Here is a 20,946-nt window from a genome sequence, read left to right as displayed (position 1 = left end):
GTGTTGTGCACACAGATAGCGGGGCGTAAAAAACCTGCCTGTGCTTTCTTCTAATAAAAAAATACTACAGAACGATAGAAATAGGCTTACTGTATTACTTACCAAATAACATTTTAACTTCGAAATTACTACTAAAACATTCTCTATCTACAGTGGTGCTTGAAAGTTTGTGAACCCTTTAATTTTTTCCATATTTGTATCGAAAGGTGACATTATATGACTTTCATTATTTTAGAAATAAACACAGATTGTTTGCAAAAGTATGTTTTTTGAACATAAAGTGGGTTCCAAAATTAACAGCATTCCTGCACCCCTGCCATTTCGTCAGTGGTTAGGCTATGGAGGAGGGAGGGGGTTGCGAAATTGCCCAGTTTGCCATGCACAAAATTTAGAACAGCTCATAGCTCCATAGTTTTCTAGGGTTGCAGTAATCTAGAAAAAAAAGCAAAGAGCAATGTGCAAAGGCCAGTGGTCCATAACAAAAGAGAATTATTCTTTCACATCTGAATCCGGTAAACTCAAATCGGATTGGCTGCTATGGGTTACCGCACATGGCTTGTCATTAGTGCCCTTTGAATGGCTTTATTGAGTACAGGGCTATGTAAGATGTACTTATAAAAGGTATATACATATATTTTATTACCTAACCCCCAATTGCATCTTTTATCTAAATCCTATAAAAAAAAATAAAATTCTTTTTTTAGAATATATAAAGATTTCTAGAGCAGGGTTCTAAGGCTAGCTTGAAGTGAAGTGATTTATTAGAGCTGTCAAATAATTTCCTATTTTATGAAATCTCTTTATATTATTTTACTGAGATGCGACAGTAAGACGCTGTGAATTGAGATCCCAGTAAGCATTTCATATCAAGCCTCAGACAGTAGAACACTGGTTTAGTAATCCCTCTGCCTGATCTGGTTGGTGTATTGCACTAGTAATGGTCTTGAAACACCGGCTGCTTGCAATCTCTTCAGCGGCTTATTTTAGATTTTGTATTATTGTTTTTCATTTTTTTATTAAGTAAATGATTCTTGCCTGCAATCATGACAGACACATCAGGCATGCCAAATGACATCATCCGTCAACTTTAAGCCGCTACAATACATATTGCAGATTAAGGACGTGTCATTTTATTCTAGGCAGGAAAGTGTGTGGATCATTTTTATTCTGATATTGCACTCAGGCCCAAGCCATACTGCCTTGTGTTATCTGTTATTTAAACATTTATGTGTATTACAGGTTTGGGGATAAGAATTCCTAGACGCCATTAACTTAAAAGGTGTGAGCCAATGTATACCACATTTCCAGTGGGTGTATGGTTTCAGCTAGTTTTGTAATATATACTGCATTTGAAAACAAAAATTAGGTTTTAGATTTATTCACTCTGCTTGACAAGTACCAAAATAAAATGAAGAATAACATAATAAAATATGTAGTTTTTAAACCGTCAAAAAAGTATTGATATGCAAACAGATATAAAGCTGATGTCTCACAACTCAATTGGCCAGCATTCAGATTGCTAAAAGACCACTTAGGAACTTTTCCTACATAGTCACTTTCTTGCTAGCCAGCCTGATGCCACTTACATGTTATAAGCTTGCACATATGACTTCAAGCGACTTACGGGCCAGTGATAGAGTAATTCCATTAGGAGATGTGGCTCCCCCACGGCACATATAACTTTTCTGACATGGCCCTGAAAGCAGTAGTTACACATAATCACTTTGTGTTATTAAGCAGTGGGTCACAAACATTGGTAGAACCTCTTTGTTGCAATATGCAACAACTACCAACAGAAGGGGAAGATTCCAGACAAGTCGCCGGAGCGTAGGCTGCCAGTAGGAGAGGTAACATATCGATAATAGGTAAACAACAAATAAAGTCTGATGCAGGGGCAGGCATAGATATGCAAAGTATGCGGCTGCACAAGTCCCTAGACCCCCCTCAGCCAACAGGGACCCCACAGGTATCTCAAGTCAGTTAGGCAAGGGGGCCCCAAATCAGTTCTGCACATTGGACCACTGTTGGCTATGTTCCCCACCGGTTAGATCCAGTGATTAGTGTTAAGGACCCCATTTTGCTTTGATTTCTGACTACTAAAATGAATGGCTTACATAAATCCTGTTGAATCAACGTGTATGTGTGGCTAAAATGTCTTTCTTTACTTTTGCATAAAATTAATAAAACATCTATCATTTACTGTAATTGCTATCTGTGTCCTTCTGGAGGTAATCAAAACAGAAAATGTTAAAACATTTCTCTAAAGTAAAAGTATTTCCCATCTTAGCTGACAACACAACATTGGTCCCCACTGGGACATTTGCTCCAGCAACAACTGTAAATTTTGGATTTCCCTTTACTTTCTTAACAATGGGCACTTTGGCTAATAGAGTGGTGAATCTCCCCAGCAATGGAAACCAGAAACATAAAATCTAACCCTTCCCTAAATCTTCCAAATTTAAAAAAACACAATGTTTAGCCTTTTATATACACCTATTTTTGTTTTGTACTAAACACATACAACAGTGTAATAATAACATAGCTCTCAATTTTTACCTCCTATAGTTTAATAAAGTTCTACAGTGATAAATGCAACACATCTGTCCTTTTACAGTGCCCTGTGACTTTTACTTTACCACTTTAATACATTTTGAAGAAGACTGTGGAATGCTGGATATCTTTTTTACAACAATGCCTATTGGTACTGTAGAGGTAAATACTCAAATATCTTTTTTATGTAATAAAAAGGAGATTTAATGGTAATCGAATAACACTTTCCCCGGCATCCATCTCATTTATTTGTACCTTGTATATCCTTTGGAATCAAAAAACAGAAACAGCTGTTTTTCATATCAGGACATTTAGATCAAAATGAAAATCAAATCTTACTGCATGATAAGTTTAGAAGTGAACTCCAGAAAAACAGCTTTTACACAGCTTAAATACATTTAAAAGAGTCATTTTACCTAACAAGTGATTTGTGGTTCTGTTCTGGCATTACTGAGAATTAGCCTTGCTAGGTAACACGGCCAGTTTGGTGACCTGTCTTTTGCAATTAGGTAATACAACCGCTCAATTCCCCTCCCACCCTAGTTGGACAATGATGGAGAAAATTGAGTCAGCATGTTTTTTGCTTGAGAAGTGCCGGACATCTAATAAGACCCGGGTGCTGCCCTTCCAACTCTCAGACTGGGTGATGCTGTTTAAGTAATAAATTAATGAATGAAGTAGGTGATGGCATGTCATCTTCAGATACTTACATTTGTAACATAGCACAGCATAGGAAGCCAATCAGTTAACAAATATGACAAAGAGATGAGTTTATCACTGTACTGCTTCTTCTTTACTATCTAGTTGCACACCAGGGGGTGGGTCCATGACACCTGGATTTAGAAAAAGTGGGTTGAGTAGTGGCCTACGCGGATGATCTTTTGTTTGCCATAATCATCCCGATTGTCTCCCTGCCTAACCTCCTGACAATCCTATCGGAATTTAGTTCCCTTTCCAACTTTAAAATTAACTATTCCAAGTCAGCAGCTTTGGATGTGTCACTTTTGACTAATATCCGCTCCCTCCTCCAACGTTCGTTTGCCTTTCGTTGGGAACCTGATGCGATCACTTATTTGGGTACCAAAATACCAAAGACACTTTCAGAGTTATTTCAGAGAAACTTTATCCCGCTATTTTCCACAGTAAATTCTGACCTGGATAGGTGGGATAAACTGACCTTCTCCTGGATGGGCCGCATAAACGTTATTAAAATGAATATTCTCCCTCGGTTTTTATACCTCTTTCAGGCACTACCCATTAAGATCCCGGGGTCATTTTTTAGGAGCCTAAACTCCAGAGGTCCAAACTAGATGGGAGGTTGGTTGCCAATTACTGCCTTCCCGAACCTCTAATCCCATCCTACGGTGGGATATACGTGGGAACTAGCGGTTAAGAATTTTGATCGTTTGCATCTTTCTCCGTCTCCCTCGCCTTTATTTCCTATACTTGGGAACCCGGCTTTCCCTCCGGGGATGGAAGACAAGAGGTTCAGGGAACTCCTTCTTGCAGGAGTGTGCAGAGCGATACACTTTATTAGCTTGAACAACTGGGTTGACCCCGAGGGCCTTCAAGATGCTCTGGGTGACTTTCACTTGGATTTTTGGAAAACGATGCAGATTACTCATTTTCTGGGTGGTCTGCGACCGGCCCAGTCCTATTGCAGGCCCCTCACACCCTTTGAACGTTTGTGTGCAGGCAAGGGAGGGGTTAGACACACTTTATCGGCAGTATATGATCTGCTGCAGACTCCACCTCCTACACACAAGCCTACTTTCCTTGACTCATGGGAGGCCGACTTAGGACTTTCATTCTCTACTGAGCAGAAGGAAAATATCTTCCATTGGATTCATAAAGCCTCCAGTGCTAGCAAATATCAGGAAATTTGTTTCAAAGTGGTCTCGAGATGGTATCGCACCCCTGAGAACCTACATTACATTTTCCCAGAGGTTTCGGACCGCTGTTGGCGGTGTCAGATGGAAAAAGGCACGTTGTTTCATTTATTTTGGCTTTGCCCGCTTTTACGGAATTTTTGGTCCACCGTCAAGTCTATTGCTCAACAGATGACGGACCACACCATTCCCGATGAACCGGCCTTTTTTCTTCTCCAACACCATTCTTTTTCTCGGAAGGCTTACAAAAACTCAGTTGTTAGACATTTGATTGTAGCTGCCCTTTCCTGCATTGCTGCCGGCTGGCGAAATGCGGCACCACCTTCGATTGGCTCATGGCTGAGTAGAGTTAACGAGATTCATCGTATGGAGGACCTTACCTCCACTGTGAGGGGCACAAGCAGGAAAGTGGCAAACACCTGGTTCTACTGGTCCCAATTTATGCTCACTCCAGACTATAGGGACCTTGTTCTCTCAACCTGACATTCTAGGTTGCCTTACTGTTTTTCGTGGGTTCTTCAAGAGAATTCTTATGTTAGTTGTACCTTGTGCCTTATTTTGCCCTCCCCTGCTCCCCGCCCTCTGTTTTCCGTCCCCTCTCCTCGCACGCTATGTGTTTCTGTTCTCAGAGAGTAGTTCACTTTATTTTATTTTATTTCTTTGTTTTATTACTCGGTTCCTGTTTTGTCCTTTTAGAATTGCGATTTTTGTACTCTGCTTCACTTTTGTTGTTCAACTTCGCTTTGTAACGACTTTTTTGTTATCAAGATTGATGTTTTTATAGGCACTGCCACATTTATAATGTGTTTGTGACTTTCTATGCTTCTTTTGCGGTCTTTATTGTCTTTTGTTTTGAAAATTTTAAATAAAGAATGTTTAAAAAAAAAAAAAAAAAAAAAGGTGGGTTGGATGGTGCTGGCCATTATTTAACCTCATACAGTGAGACATATAGAGGTGAACTGGGAGTACTGCCAGGGACAGCAGGATTTAGGTACTGTATATGCTTTATTTTTTGCCCGGAGGTCTGCTCCAAAAATTATATGAAAAAATATAAATCATCAAGGATAAAAAGAACATAATAAAGAGCGGAGAAAAAGAAGAATAAATTCATGGAGCATACATGCAAACTACAATAATAAATCCTACCATCATTACATAAGTGATTTTTATTTTCAGAGCATATTACCAAATTATTTCACCCACACAATTACTGAAAGTGATATATTCTAGTATTCTAGTAAGAGCATTGTGTTAAAAAAATAAAAAAGTTGAAACTGTTTGAAAGTAGAATAACCTTCAGGAAAAACAATATTATCTCTTCAAATGTAGCATGGAGAATCGGATGACTGCTTTTTCTGAGCCCTTTTGACCTAGAGACATAGGCATTGTCATTATTAGTGATGCATTCTCGTTCAGAGGACCCAGAGCATGATGATCACACAAGCCCATTTAACTCTTCTGTGCATGATAACACAACAGCACAGTGTAGAAATGAGATATGCTCTGGGAGTTTGAGAGATAATAAAAAATGGAATACGTTGCTGAGTGCTAGGTATGTAAAGCACACTTAGTAACTGTGCTGCATTTTGCATAAACAGTTCTCTAATATAAATTGCAATTTCTTTATAGAAGTGTGAGATTTTACATTTTCACTCATAGCTCATAATGATAATCATATTCAGCGAAAACTTTACAATTAACAGTATTAGGACCTTGAGGCAACCTGGCAAGATGATAACTATCTGACAGGCAAGGCCCTCATTCAGTGATACTATATTATGAACAGAGAATGCTTATAGGGATTTAGAGGTAAGTTTGCCCCAGGTCTATCAGTATTCACAGGCAGGGGCATTATGAGGTCATGGAAAATCCAAGGGATAGGGAATGGTTTTGATTGGCAATCTAAGCCAGGAAAAACCATTGTCACCTCCATCCCCTAAGCCAGTCTTAGGACATCATTGATCGCCACTTGAAATGGCTCAAGGAACCCCTAGCATACTCTGGAGGAACCCTGGTTAGGAAACATTGCCATAGGTTTTCCAATCCAAGACAGTAGCTTGCAGTTGTCTTTTCATATTTTTTCTCAGGAAAACATTCAACGTTTTGCTGAGACCTCCTAATTTATTTTTATGTTCATGTTTCTAGGAATTTGACAATGGCAGCTCAGAATGGATCACAGATTACTGTTTTTGAAATCTTGTATTGGGTTCATTAAAGTTAATGTGAACTCCCCAATTGAATGACATTTAGTTTGCTTAAGCATAAACAATTCTAGTTTTTGACTTTTTTTAATGAACTGAACTGAAATGAAATGCACAATGGGCCTGATTTATTGCACTCTCCAACACTGGAGAAGATAGGCTATCATGAGAGAACCTGGGTGATCCAGGTGCACATTTTCTGATTCATTGGGGTACATTGGCAGCTGATTCATATAAATTGGCTGTCTTATCTAAGCACAATCTCATATTAGGCATGATTTATCTTAGGTTATCCAAGAAACCTGGAATAGGTTTCCTAACCTAATTTGCTATTATTTGGTAAATGTTTTCAATCCTGGACCAGATCCATCCTCAGTTTGCTGGATCACCCAGGTTCTCTCATAATCTATCTTTTCCAGACTTGGAGAGCTTTAATATAACCGTCCCATTGTTTTCGTGCTTTATCATGTAACCCGGCAAAGAAAAAAATACAGAGCCTGAATATGACGTGCAAGTATGGCATCCCCTTATACGTTTATATTGTTTATGTATATATACATACACAATTAGCAAGTATATACAGAAAGAGGTTTTTAGAAGCATTAACTCACAATGCTTAGATTATTTAAATTTGTCTGATTTCTTTTACAAGCATTTTTATACCATAATTGAAAGGACAATGCTTTACTTTTATGTACCACTGTTATCCATTTTGGTGAAAAGTTTAAATTTTATTACACAGTTGGCGTACAGGTTTCCCTAGCAGAACCTCTCTCAACAGAGGTTCTGTGGAACTTCTGAGTTTCTCCTGAGGTTTCTAGGGTTTTCAAGAGTAAGGAACAAGAAGGAATTGTTCTCTCATCTATACTGGCTACTATTGGAAGGGGAACATTTTCATGTAACCACCAAATGTAAGGGGCCAAAATATTGGCCAAAATCACTAGAAGACACAACAATTACTAGGAGGTAGGAGACAAACAATTACTGTCTGTGTTTCCTTACTTGCTCTGTTTATTGTATTGAGCATTAGAAAGTTCCCAGAGATGCCAAATACAATCTTCACACTACTTTATGTATTGTTTTATGCAATGTATTGGACTTTAAATATCCCACATGCTGCAGTATATGACCCCTGGAAGTCAGGTGCTCGTGGTGACCAAAACAGAAGCTATTTTAAAGTACACAAAGGGTCTAATTTATTAAAGCTCTCCAAGACTGGAAAAGATAGACTAAATATGGGAGAGCCTGGCCCTGATAGTCCATCTTCTACTGTCCTAGAGAACTTTAATAAATAAATAAAAAATAATAAACTTTAATAAAGTCTCCAGCAATCCAATGCTCAGATTTTTATGGTGAATCTTATTATGGTTTCACATTCCATTATAAGCTTTTGATTGTGGGTGCTGGTAACCTATACACTTATTGATATTTTTACTCTTTTTTTATGATAGTTTCCTGACTAAAGTCCATTGAATGGGTTGGATGGGCTGTCCTAATAGAAATTTGGGCTAAAGGAGTAAACATTTGAGCTGGGTGGAGCAGGCCATCTCTCTGTGTTCGTAAATTAGAAAGAAACACAATATACAACAAGAAATATTGCTTGACCTATATAGATATAATTTAATGAAACATATAAAGACTTTTTTTCTTTTAAAATTCTTTGTAACTTACAATACTTTGATTCCTAAATATTACATTAAAAGTGCCAGTTAGCAATGCAATGTATTCACATTGTGTTACCTGTTTTCATTTTAATAAGACACACTGACAGTGACACAGGCCACAAGTAAAATTATTAATTCATTAGGGAGTGCTAAAAGCTGACAAGTACAGAAAGATGTGTTATAGAAGTGAAACAAGACAATTATTCCAGATGCATTACATTTCTGTAAAATATCTAATTCTTTGTACTTTTTTATCTTCTGCTCACACGCCTACTTGTACTCCTACATGTATATCATCTGGCCCATGCTTCATGGTTGAAAACCTACTCATGGACCTCATTCAGGTTCACTTACAGTTTAAATGCAATTACAAAAAATGTATTATTTAGAAGCAAGTTTTTATTTCTTCTGGTTCAGTGAAAATGTCATTTTTTCTCCATATAACACAGGCAGATTTCTTGTGTTTAATATATATATATATATATTTTAAAAAACAGATTGGCTGTTAATATGTGCAACTGAAAGAATTACTGTTATTATTAGGTAATTGCTGATATATTAAAGCATTCAGGCTTATTTAAAAACATAATGATAAGGTGTTAGTTTTATTTTCAATTCTTTTTTAAAAAAACATGCACATTTGTACTAATCAGGAAAGTACAGAAATCGACTGCTGGGCATACATTTGGTGATTATCAGGTTAGTTTAATTTCCTTATGACCTGGGTTCAGGTCTATATGATTTCTGTAGGTAATTGCCTTTGATCACTCCTGAAAATTCTGGACTGCATTTGCTCTTTTCATGTCTGTGTGTTGTTTACTGTTGTTTCTAGTGACACACCCGATCCATTAAACTCAGTAACAGCTAAATGTATTTATTATCATTATACATGATGAAATCCCAGAAAATTCAAATCCAAAACTGAGACTTATGTTCTTACATTTGCAAATGCACACTAAATCCACACTGCTTGGGCAACTTTAAATAGCGTGGTTCCAAAATTTAATTTGAGTTCCAAACTAAGGGGCTCATATAGCAGTGTATATACAAAGAGCATGAACACCTAGAGGCAGACCCTCCTACTCAAATATTCAGCACCATACCAGTAGCCAAGGCAGCTGAAATTTTCTGTGTGTTCCTAGACCAAATGAAAAAGGAAACAAAACAAACTTATAACTTTGTATTGTGCTCATTGTCAGTTAGTATATTTTTTTAATGTTTTCAGGGCTACAAGCCTTGATGTGCGCATATTTTCTGCTGGTCCATGTATGGACTGACTTAGAGCAAGTGTTAAATCAAAGACCCACTTCACCAGTAGAAAAGATACATTTATATAAATGACTTACCCTTAAAAACTCCAATAAACAAAAGAAAATCGCTTTTAGGATTTAGTAAGTAGACCTCATCCCTCTTAAAATTAGAATGTTCTTGTTCCAAGGAGATCCTGTTTAATCAACCCACATCCCCACTTACAGTTGACTCCACTTCCCTCTTCACGACTCGTTATGTTGCAGAAAAGATTAATGGCCATATAATGGTTTAATAACACACCACCATGGGTTCCTAATCACCAGCCCCAAAGGCACACAGCTCTCCTTCATTTCTGGCAACACTCAGAAATAGGCCTGCAAAACCAGAGATTATCACTGCTAAATTTTGCTGAGCTGGGATTCTGTGTACCAAGCAGTTAATAATGAAGTACATTGTCCTCTTCCAGGCACTCCATCAATGTTATGCATTTGGGTCACCTATGTAGCATATCATATAAATTATTATATATCATTGCCCAAGAGAGGCCTACTGTGCAATGACATATGTTTTCCAAAACTGGAACAGGCATAACGTTGGTCTTTACTGTTTTTTTGTTGTTTTTTTCAGTATAAATTCTCAAAATAAATGGATATGTTTTGTAAGCTTATGTGTAAATTTATTCTTCCATGTTGACTTCAAGCCTAACAAATTGTAAACCTAATCAATAAAATATCTTAATATTTTTACCGCATTGATATTTTCCACTCTAAATGGCATTTACAAGATTTTTAAATCTGCAACTTTCTTTAAAATAATGCCTGGTAATCCTGCCATGCAAGTCTTGTTCAGACACTTGCTGCAGTGTGGTAACATTGCCCCTGTCTCCAAATTGTGCTCTTGTCCTGTCACCCAGTCACATGTGGCTACTTCAACATGCATGGTGATTTTAAAGTATATACCTATCCAAAAAATGTTCTTTAGTAGTGTATGAAAAGGATTAGAATCTCAGTTTCATTGTTACTGCTGTCCACTACTTAGAAAAGTTTCCTTCACTTTCTTCATCAAGTACTTTCTGCCTAGAGAAACCATTGTAAATAGGACATAAAATGAGGTGACATCTTTCTATCAGAGCTTTAGATAATTGTAAAAAAACAGAGAGGGGTTCTAATCTTTCTCCACTTTGTCTAACTGAGAGGATCATTGTCAGGTTTTTACAAAGATGGGTTCATAGAGGGGTCCACAGCCAGGATCGCTGCACAGTGAGGTCATTAGTGAGGTCCGCTTAGTAGGCTGGTCCTTTGCACAGAGGTCAAGCTACACAGAGGGGTCTAAAGCTGGGTTTGCAGCACAAATATGTCAAAAAGTAAGGTCTACTAAACAGGCTGGTCCACTGTACAGATGGGTTTACGGCCAGGTCATTTACAAAGAGGGGTTCACAAGCAGGTCTGCTACACGAAAAAATTCATCAGTAAGGTCCACTGAGAAAAAAGACCCACAGTCAGGTGTATTGCACAGGGGGCTCTATAACAACATAAATATGGAAATACACTTTAAAGACTACAAAACATCATTAATTGATGTTTATATATCAATATGTAGTTCAGCTTTAAGTTACGAGTAAAAGACAAGATATTAGTATCCAAAAATGTAACAGATAATCTTAACACTACATAGGCCTTCCTTATCTTAGTATTTGCATTATCACTGTGCAATGCTAAAGAGAAACATTTTATTATGCCTTGATGTTATACTACAACAGTTTGTATAATAATTCATTGTAATTTTATTACAAAGATATGAAAATGAGACATAGGGCCTGATGTATTAAAGTTTTCCAAGGCTGTAGAGAATACACATTCATCAGTGAAGCTGGGTGATCCAGCAAATCTGCAATGGATTTCATCAAAGTCATTGGCTATTTGCTAGCACATGTTTTCAATCCTGGACCAGATCCATTCCAGTTTTGCTGCTTCACCCATCTTTACTGATGAAAGTGTATCCTCTCCAGCCTTGGAGAGCTTTAGGAAATCAGTCCCATAATGTGACACTTTTTTTAATTGCACAGAATCAGCTGAATACAGAGGGGTCTCCTTACAAGTAACAATTATTACAGTTTAATAAAAGTGTTACCTCATTCTCAGGCTATTTTTTATGATTTTTCAGTATGCTCATTTACTTCCTACTTTATATAGCACTGACCTATTCCATAGTGCTTTACGTCATTAACTGTGTCTCAAAATGTACTTGTCCCTACCGCAGTCATTTATCATTAACAGAGTTTAAGGACAATTATCATTTATAGGAGCCCTGCAGGGAAGACAGGTTTAGGAACATGTCACTACTGAATCCCCAAAGCTGCCATCTTCACCACCAATTCTATGATACATTTCTAGGGCTACAGCAAACGTCCTGGTCCATGGCAATCATCTTTGGCCAATGGATTGCTACAGATAATGTAACTTCTCTCGTGTGCAGAAATTGCATTGTTCCCATCGCCATGCATAGTGCAGTTTAAAGGAAAAAAGACAAGGGGAGCTGGGGAATTATTGTTTTTTGTTTTTCTTTTATGGCAAAAGTCACTTTGCATGTGTCTTTTGCCAAACCCTTAGCCTTCAGGTTACTTATTTGGGGGTTTTAGTTCCACTTTAAGCCTCAGCAGCAGCAAACCGTTTTAAACTTCTAAAATAGAACATATCTAGTATTTTTTTCTCTTATTTGTTCTGGTTTGAGAAGGAAATGGTTAATGGTTGGAAGTTCTCTCTTTCTGTGTCTTTGTTTGCCCTGGCTTAGTTTGTACTGGCTGTTTGTGACGGTTAGTCATCTGCATCCCCTGTTTATTGTACCTAAAGGTGGGATATGTTTGATAGTAATATTATATGCATTCCATTTATGTATTTATCTGTTTGATTGGAGAATGTTTTTTAAATATGCACAATAGGTAGTATTTTTATAGATAGAACTTTAGGTCAAATATACTCTCATTTGGTACTAATGTATTTTCTCTGTTTGCCTAGGTACAAGCAGCACAGAGGTAAAAGAAAACCGCAATGTTGGAAACAGAGAGGATGTGGCCTTATCTAGCGACAGACCAAAAGTTGGGGCAGGCAGCCTTAAACGAAAACGGCCCCTGGAGGAAGGAAATGGTGGCCATTTTTGCAAGCTGCAGATAATTCTAAAGAAACTTTCATGGTCAGTAACTCCCAAAAACGCCCTTGTTCAGCTTCATGAACTAAAACCTGATTTGCAATACAGAATAGTTTCTCAAACTGGTCCAGTCCATGCCCCCGTGTTTTCTGTGGCAGTTGAAGTCAATGGACTGACATTCGAAGGCAGCGGACCTACAAAGAAGAAAGCAAAAATGAGGGCAGCCGAGCTGGCTCTGAAGTCATTTGTCCAGTTTCCAAATGCTTGTCAGGCTCACTTTGCAATGGGGAACTGCATCAACCCCTCAACTGACTTCACATCTGACCAGGCAGACTTCCCAGACACTCTGTTCAAGGAGTTCGAGCCAACGGCACACAGCGAGCATTTCCCCTCGTATAGCCCCGTTAATAACGAATTGCTTTCCAGTGCATATCGACATGGGAGATTAGTCTGTCACACGTTGGACTTAATGGGGCATACTAAACAAAACAAGCACAAGATGGCATCCCCAGCTGAGAGTGAGAAGAACCCAGTGGTGATGCTAAATGAACTGAGACCTGGACTGAGGTACGTCTGCCTTTCAGAGACTGTAGAAAAGCAGCACATCAAGCGTTTTGTGATGGCAATGAGGGTTGATGGGAGGACATTTGAAGGTTCAGGACGGAGTAAGAAGCTGGCCAAAGCTCAAGCAGCACAGGCGGCCTTACAGACCCTCTTTAATATTCAGCTGACTAGCCACATTCCTAATAGGAGCAAGTGTAACCATTTGCCACAGGTAAGTGGTCATAATTTAACAGCAAATACCAGACATGTATTGTTTAAAGTATTATTCTATCTTTACAACCTAGGAAGCAGAAATGAATGGATCATATTACCTTGATTTTTGCTAGCAAAAATAATAATAATAAAATCCTCCATTCTTAGAAAAATCTCCAGTGGTTTGAATGTACAACACAGTCAATAGTGTAGCGAAGAATGTAATGTACAGCACAGTGTACAAAGCACAACAGTATGGGCAGGTTTAGACCTACCTTGGGATCAAGTTTTCCTGCATGGTTCTCAGTGGCCAGAACTTTGCCAGCTGTTGGTTAATAAAAACTAACGTTCGCACATTTACCAGCTGGTGGCAGTGAGCGGCGCTGTATCTCATTCATTCTCTAAGGAGCTGAGAGGGAAGCTACATGTAGCGTCTCCTCCAAGGCAGCAGTTCACTTGCATGAGCAAGAGGTAAGCACAACCTCATTGCCAGTATATACATAGCCTAAGAGGTATCTGCTAATACAGCATGCAGGGGTAAGGAGTATTTTTGCTTTGCACAATACTTATCTCCTAAAGCTGCCATGACCTGCCCTGTACATGTGTAAAAATCATAATTTATTTGTGTCATTCAAGTGAACATTTAGTAGTGTCTAGGAGTCAAATGGACACCGACACAGGAAATTTTAGAAGGACCACGAACTAAGTAAACTGTAACAGGATATAAAAAAGAACAGTTTGAAAGTTACAGAATGGAAATGTGGATTTTATGAGCTTTAGGTGAATTATGTATGTATTATTTATCTGCATTTGTAATAAATGTAGTGTCTGATGATCACAGTGAGATAATGAGCTTTGCATATGGTATTCATTATCTGGCTTGTTCTTTTAGTTTTAAAATGGACTTGAAACTAATCTTATGGATTTTTTTCAAGATACCATCTGGAGGTTTCAAACTTTGAGGCATTCAAATTTGCATGCAGGATGTCAGGAAGAAAGTTGTGCTTAAGAAAACCACTATTGTCATTATTCCCACTAAGCACCATGCTAACGTACTATGAGGTATGGATATAGTAAATATAGCATGGGTTCCCTAAGGACTGAAAGGTTTTTCAAGGGTTCCCCTGTGTTAAAAAGCTTGGTAAGTACTGTACCAGATGATCACCAATCACCCAACATTGTACTGTGATAGAGTGTTTCCCCCAACAAGCTTGACTATATTCAGAAGACATTCTGGTAGAGAATGCAAGGACCTTTGAAATGTTTTAATATGTTCTAAACACATTAAATAAAGTATAATACCATACTAGAGGCTAGTTCCATGGGCTGTTAGAACACACAGGTCCATTCCAATTACATCTACAACTGCTATGCTATTAAAATAAAATGTTAACACTCCTTAAACAAATGCTGTACTACACAGAAATGATTTTCCACCTATCTGACAAGGTGTAAATAAAAGAGAATTTGAACATTCTCGTCTTGTCTTTGTTGCTCAGCTAATGGAACCATCTTAATTAATTTCAAAGAGAAGCAAGCAAATGTACAGGCGTTACCATGTGAGCATGTAAACATCTCCATTAATGCAGGCGACATCTACGCTGGGTTTTTTCCTTTGTTCTTTATATGGATTTTAGCAGATATAGGATAGATATTACATATTCTGCAAATACTATAAGTGTACAATATTTACCCTAAACATTAAAATGATGAATAAAACATGTAAGACCAATCAGTGTGCAATGTGCAGCAACAAATAGCATCCAGATCTTATTTTACTGTTGTTAGATCAGTAAATGATGAGTTTGAACTGTTTACATCAAATTGCTGCACTTGGCACTTCACTTTTTCTGATTAGAAGATTTAAATACAGTCAAATTACTATAAGTTACTTAGCAAAGTAACTAATAATAAGTGAGTAAGTCAAACTGTGTTACCAAAAGCATTCAAATCTGATCCTTTTCATTAAATACCTAAATGTATCAGTCTCTTTCAGTCTATGTATTTCGGCAATGGTATAAAGTTGTTTACAGGACAGGTAATTAGGGTGTTACCACCTTTTCTCAAGATCACCTGTCACACCTGACAAGATTTATGAATGATAATCTGCTAATAAATGAGCACACTGTTTACTATTTTTTTCATTTCAATACATTAAATACATAGAATGTAATAACACCATGATAAACAAAAAACAAAAAGGAGTAAAACTGCATTGAAAGAAACAAATAAATAAGAGCATACCTGATGCCCGGAAAAGAGACGGATATTATTGGAGTGCTAATCACCTCTAACATTATTATATATATAAATGAATGGCAGCAAGAAATAAATATATCTAAAGAAAGAAATCAGTATCCTGCTGAACATCAAGATAAGAAAAAAAGTACACAATCACTAGGGGCACCCTAAGTCGTTACAGCAAATATAGATATGCACATTATTATCTAGTGATTATATAGTCCAGTCATATCACTGGCTGTTCCTCAAAGGGGCTCACAATCTAATGTCCCTACCATAGTAATATGTCTTTAATAAAGTTTAAGGTCAATTTTGTGGGGGATGCTAATTGATCTAACTGCATGTTTTTGGAATGTGGGAGAAAACCCAACCAAAATCCGGATTAACATGCAAACGGAACCCTGGCTAAGATATGAACCTGGAACCTAGCACTGCATCGACCAGAGTGCTAAGCTCTAAACCACCGTGCTGCCAAACATTATACATAGACTGTATGTGTCCTACAGAAACTCAGGAATAAATTCCCAACCAAATTCCAAGCAGACCTAAACCTCGTGAAGTAAAAGTAGGGAAGGTGGGAAAAAAAAGAAATAACACTGAGAAAACACTGATTAAAAAGTGAACAACTAGTATAGGTTCCAGGGAAATTAATATTGTCAGCTTTAAAATTCTCAGCACATTTTTAAAGTGGCAATCAGAAATGATCCCCGTTTTATTAATGTGTATGAAGAGCCGCGGTTTGAAATGTCCACTTTTGCCACAATTGCCAGTCTATAAATGTAATACACACTTCATTCAAGTTTTTATTGCCACATTAGGGGTATTATGACACCTATGGGCTGAGAAACCTGAACGCCAGAGAACAAAACCTGTTCCCATGTTATTAAATATAGTGTTCTATATACACTATGCCCTGGTATTTCTTGGAGCAGCAATCATATTGTCCCAACCCTCTACTAAAGTTATAAAAGTGATAATTGAATTTAGTTTTCTGTTCTCCACTTTTTCATGAATAAGCCCTCTAAGAATCAGGATGTAGGTGGGTGTTAGGTGACTAATATTTGCATTACTCATGATTATCTATCTTCCCCAGTCTTAAAGAAGCTGCAAATGATGCCAACTCACCTAACTGGTCTGCTCTCTCCCAGCTTTCTCTTGTATAGGTTACATGACAACGAACCCCGCCAATTGATCTCTGGACTTGGTTGGCAGAGATGGAGCTGCAGCCTGTCAGCTTGAGGGTACCTTGATGGGGGGGGGGGGGCATAGGTCATGTGACTGAGGGTGACAAGTATTAAGGGGTTTACAGAATTGAGGGGGTCGTTTGTGTAACTGTGTAACTAACTTAGCAAAGTAACTAACTTTGCACAGACTGTAAGTCTGTGCAAAGGGGTCTGTAGTGGGGAGAGAGGAGGAAATACAAGAATATCATGGCAGGATAGACTAAGTAAATTAATAAAGATGGGTAGCCTAGGGGTTTAAAAGTGAAGAAAGGATAGATTGGGGGTTGTAATGATAAAGAAGACCAGACTGTTAGGTTTTATTTGTAAAGGGAGAATATTGTACCTGGTGTATTAGTAAAGGGAGGGGGGATAAACTAGGTAAGTTTTATAGTAAAGCAGCTAGATTAGGGACCGTAATAGTAAAGGGAGGAAGACAAGACGATGTATTAGTAAAGGGGGTATAGGTTGGTGGGTATAATAGTACAGGATAGACTAGGGCAGCGGTCACCAACCGGTGGTCTGCAGCTCTGGCCAGTGCACTGCCCCTCTTGCCCCCGCAGAGTCAGGAGAAGAGCCGGTTGTTTCTCTAGACACAACGCGCCCATTGGAGTTGGCAGGTTATGGCATCATGACGTCACTCAGGGAGAAGTTTCTTCCCCTTTGAGTGACACCCGGCTCCCCACACGTGCACGCTCCGGAGTCGGTAAATTTAGTGGTCCGTGGGTCCCAAAAGATTGGCAACCACTAGACTAGGGGGCTGCTGGTATCCATATCTTGTGCAGGACTCCCAGTCCTTTCATCACCCTTCCACACTCTTCTGCATCATTTGGCATGGGATGAGATGAGGCAGTAGATATGATGTGGTTACATACCCATATGTAATATTACTACTCGGGGAGAAAACGTATGAATCCTGTGTGTCCAAGAACATTTTATTTCTAACTCTATAATGCTATGTTTTAGTTCCAAAAAATCACTTATAAGAAATGATCACTTTACTAAGTGTTTACTGATGTGTCAGGGTAAATGTGGGCTTGCTAAATGCTAATGAAGGTTGATGAGTTAAAAGAGGGCATAAGATCTCATTTCATCAGCAGATAATATGCCGACGTGATTTAGACTTTGATTTACAAGCAGTTTTTAATTAGGAATGGGAGTGTAGAAGACAGTGGAAGGAGACCAGGGTGCACTGGAGCACATTAGGTTTGTAAATTTAGACTTAAATCTAATGGGCTTATTTAATAAGACAAAGAGCTATAGACAGTAATCCCCAGCAAGCAGGCAGAAAACAGAATGTCTCTGGGCTGACTACAGTAAAGGGAAATATGTGAGGGTGCACTTTGTACATCAGACTTATATAATTAACTAAGGTTATAAGAAAAAGTGGAATTTCTGCCAATACTATTCAATTATATTCCAGAATTTCATTTAGTGTCAGTTGCAAAATTTAAACTGTCATTTGTTTAGTGTAGACAGTACATTTTCTTTGCCCTAGATTGATCTGAATATAGATAGGTATAAACCCACACTTTTTTTAGTTTTCTAGTAATATTTCTTTAAGTATTTGTCTACCTGCAAGCAATTCTTTCGTTATAGCTGGCTGTTTATATGTAAGTCTTCGGCTTTATATGTGTATTTATTTTCTGCAATGATTCTGACTCTTTCTTACTACTGATAAATGTGGGTATTCCCATCAACATCCTTTGTTCTAGCACCCCCTGTTAATTAATAGATACAAATACCCATAAAATAAAGCAAAACATCAGCAGAAAGTAGAAGGGGACTGACAGGTTGTTTAACTCTGCAGAGTAAAAAAATAGTGATATCCACAAATATATACATTTAAAACAATACTACACTTCAATTCGTTTTAAATACAAATTTAATTTCTGGAAACCTTTGTTCATTGCAGTGAAAGTATCTGAATTTAACCAGGGATCTTTATTGGTAAGAATGAATAGAGCAGGGCAATTTAGGTACAAGCCCCCTGCTCGCCCTAGCTGAGAACCCTTTATCTCCTGGCCCCATACTTTACAAACTTGGCATTTTAAAGCTATAGATTGTAACACTCGGTGGGATTTTTTTTTTAGCACAAAGCATGCTACATTTGTTGTGAGCAGAGCAGAGTCGTTCTTTAAATTGTCCAAAATGAGGTAAAAAGAATACGCATATTTTAATAAACTTTAAAATTTAACAATATAAAAAGGAAACCCTCAACTCCCCCAACTTTTTGATGAGCATTAGCTTTTGATTTTCTTAACCAAAGTCTCCAGAATAAGGATACCGAAATCTAAGAGCACCCTATTCCTTTCAGCTAGAAGAATGCTTGTTAAATACTCTTTTATCACCCTCATTAACTAGAAAAGACAGCGATGATTAGGCAAACATAACATCAAAGAGAAGGGGGTGTCCCATTTTAAGCTCATTTTACAATGGTTTGCAAGAAAACACATTTTTAGCTATATGTGTTATTCCAGACACTATTAGCATATGTGACAATTAACAGCACTGCCAATTAATAACTCTTGAGAACCATTTCAGCAGCCTAAAGGTGGAAGATTCATATAAATTTAATGGTTACAGAAGAGAAAAAGTATTTTCTTATATAACATTCAAATTAAGTATGAGAGTGACTCATGACTCTAATCTTTAGAATGGATAGGGGAATTTTGCTGCTGGAGAAGAATATAATTGTATATATATATATATATATGTTGAGAGCTGCTCTTAAAACTTTTTTAATCAGGGTATGACTTACTACTCAGTCACCATTGTGTGCTACCCCCCCCCCCCCCTTAGATTGTAAGCTCTTTTGGACAGGGACCTTTCTTCCTCTTGTGTCATTGTCTGTCCCTGTATGTAATTTGCAACACATATTTAATATACAGCACTGCATAATATGTTGGTGCTTTATAAATACAGTTTATTTACAATATGTATATCCCTAACAAACAAATTTTTCATATTTCGAATGTTTATTATGCCAAAGGTGTTTTGTTTGTTCAACTGCCTGTTGATACCGCCAATAATTCAATGAGGTCTTTACTTTCTGTAATGAGCAATGATGCACTCAAATCTCAAACATTAATATTAGTCCTGTTCAGTTCATATGAACTGCAGACTCCCTATTTATAATATGAAGACCCAAAAAGGGAGAGTAGTATGGTAACACACTACCAAATCTACAGGTAAAACGGAACTAAACTAAAAAAAAACTCACCTTTATTTCCGCAGATCCCTCAATCCCTCCAGAACTTTCCTGTAAAAGTATGGAGGAAGCATGGTGCGGAGTCATCTTTTTTCTTCTACTTCAGGCTTCTGCCTACCTCACATGATCTCGCACTATGCAGGCTTGAGATTGGGTGACGTAACCTGCTGTAAATGGGAAAAAAAGCAGTAAGATCAGCATTTTTTTCGTCATGAAAGAAAAAGCTCCTTCTTCGAATGTCCAAGATGGGGGTTTAAAAAGTGCTTTAACCCCCCCTGGCAGTAATCCGGAGTGTGGCTCAGCTTGAAATTTTCTTTACAGAAAATTGTAACCCTGAGCCTGCAGTGTCATCCAGCGATGCTGGCCCAGCATCTAGGGCCACTTGGTGATGCTCGGCCAGCTGGCATCAGCATCCTGTTAGTGATGCCCAGCATCTGCCTTCCATAGCCTATCATCCCGGGGTGTGAGCGTTGGAGACGCAAGGCTAGGGGATGCAGATACCAGCCGGGTATGCGACGTGTGTGTGGGCGGCATGCTTGCATCGAGGGGGGGGTCAGACCAGCGGGAAATTTGAAATATTTTTACATGTCAAACGTACTGATTTGACATGCACAAATACTCAAATAATCATAACGCCAGGGAGGTTAACCCCCCCCCCCCCCCCCAACAAAAAACAAGGTAATATACCTAAAGTAAAAATTCTGGTGATAGGTCCAGTTTAATCTAATAAGTGTTGTCGCCTTAGGACATGCATTACTACTATGAACAGTGGGTGAAAGTAAGGAACCTCTAAAAAAGGAATGTAATACAATCACCATT

General features: G+C 38.1%; 1 protein-coding gene across 1 annotated transcript in view; it reads left to right on the top strand.

Moving 5' to 3' along the window:
• The window catches only part of ADARB2 (adenosine deaminase RNA specific B2 (inactive)), a 339,858-nt gene that overhangs the window by 228,555 nt on the left and 90,357 nt on the right, over positions 1 to 20,946 (top strand). The window contains exon 4 of the mRNA XM_072412630.1: positions 12,570 to 13,474. Coding sequence (XP_072268731.1) covers positions 12,570 to 13,474 — 905 coding nt within the window. The remainder of the gene's footprint in view (positions 1 to 12,569; positions 13,475 to 20,946) is intronic.

The sequence above is a fragment of the Pyxicephalus adspersus genome, chromosome 5 (genome assembly GCF_032062135.1).
Source record: "Pyxicephalus adspersus chromosome 5, UCB_Pads_2.0, whole genome shotgun sequence".
Lineage (NCBI taxonomy): Eukaryota > Metazoa > Chordata > Amphibia > Anura > Pyxicephalidae > Pyxicephalus > Pyxicephalus adspersus.
The sequence above is the reverse complement of the archived record's forward strand: the minus strand, read 5'-3'. Positions and strand labels throughout refer to the sequence as shown.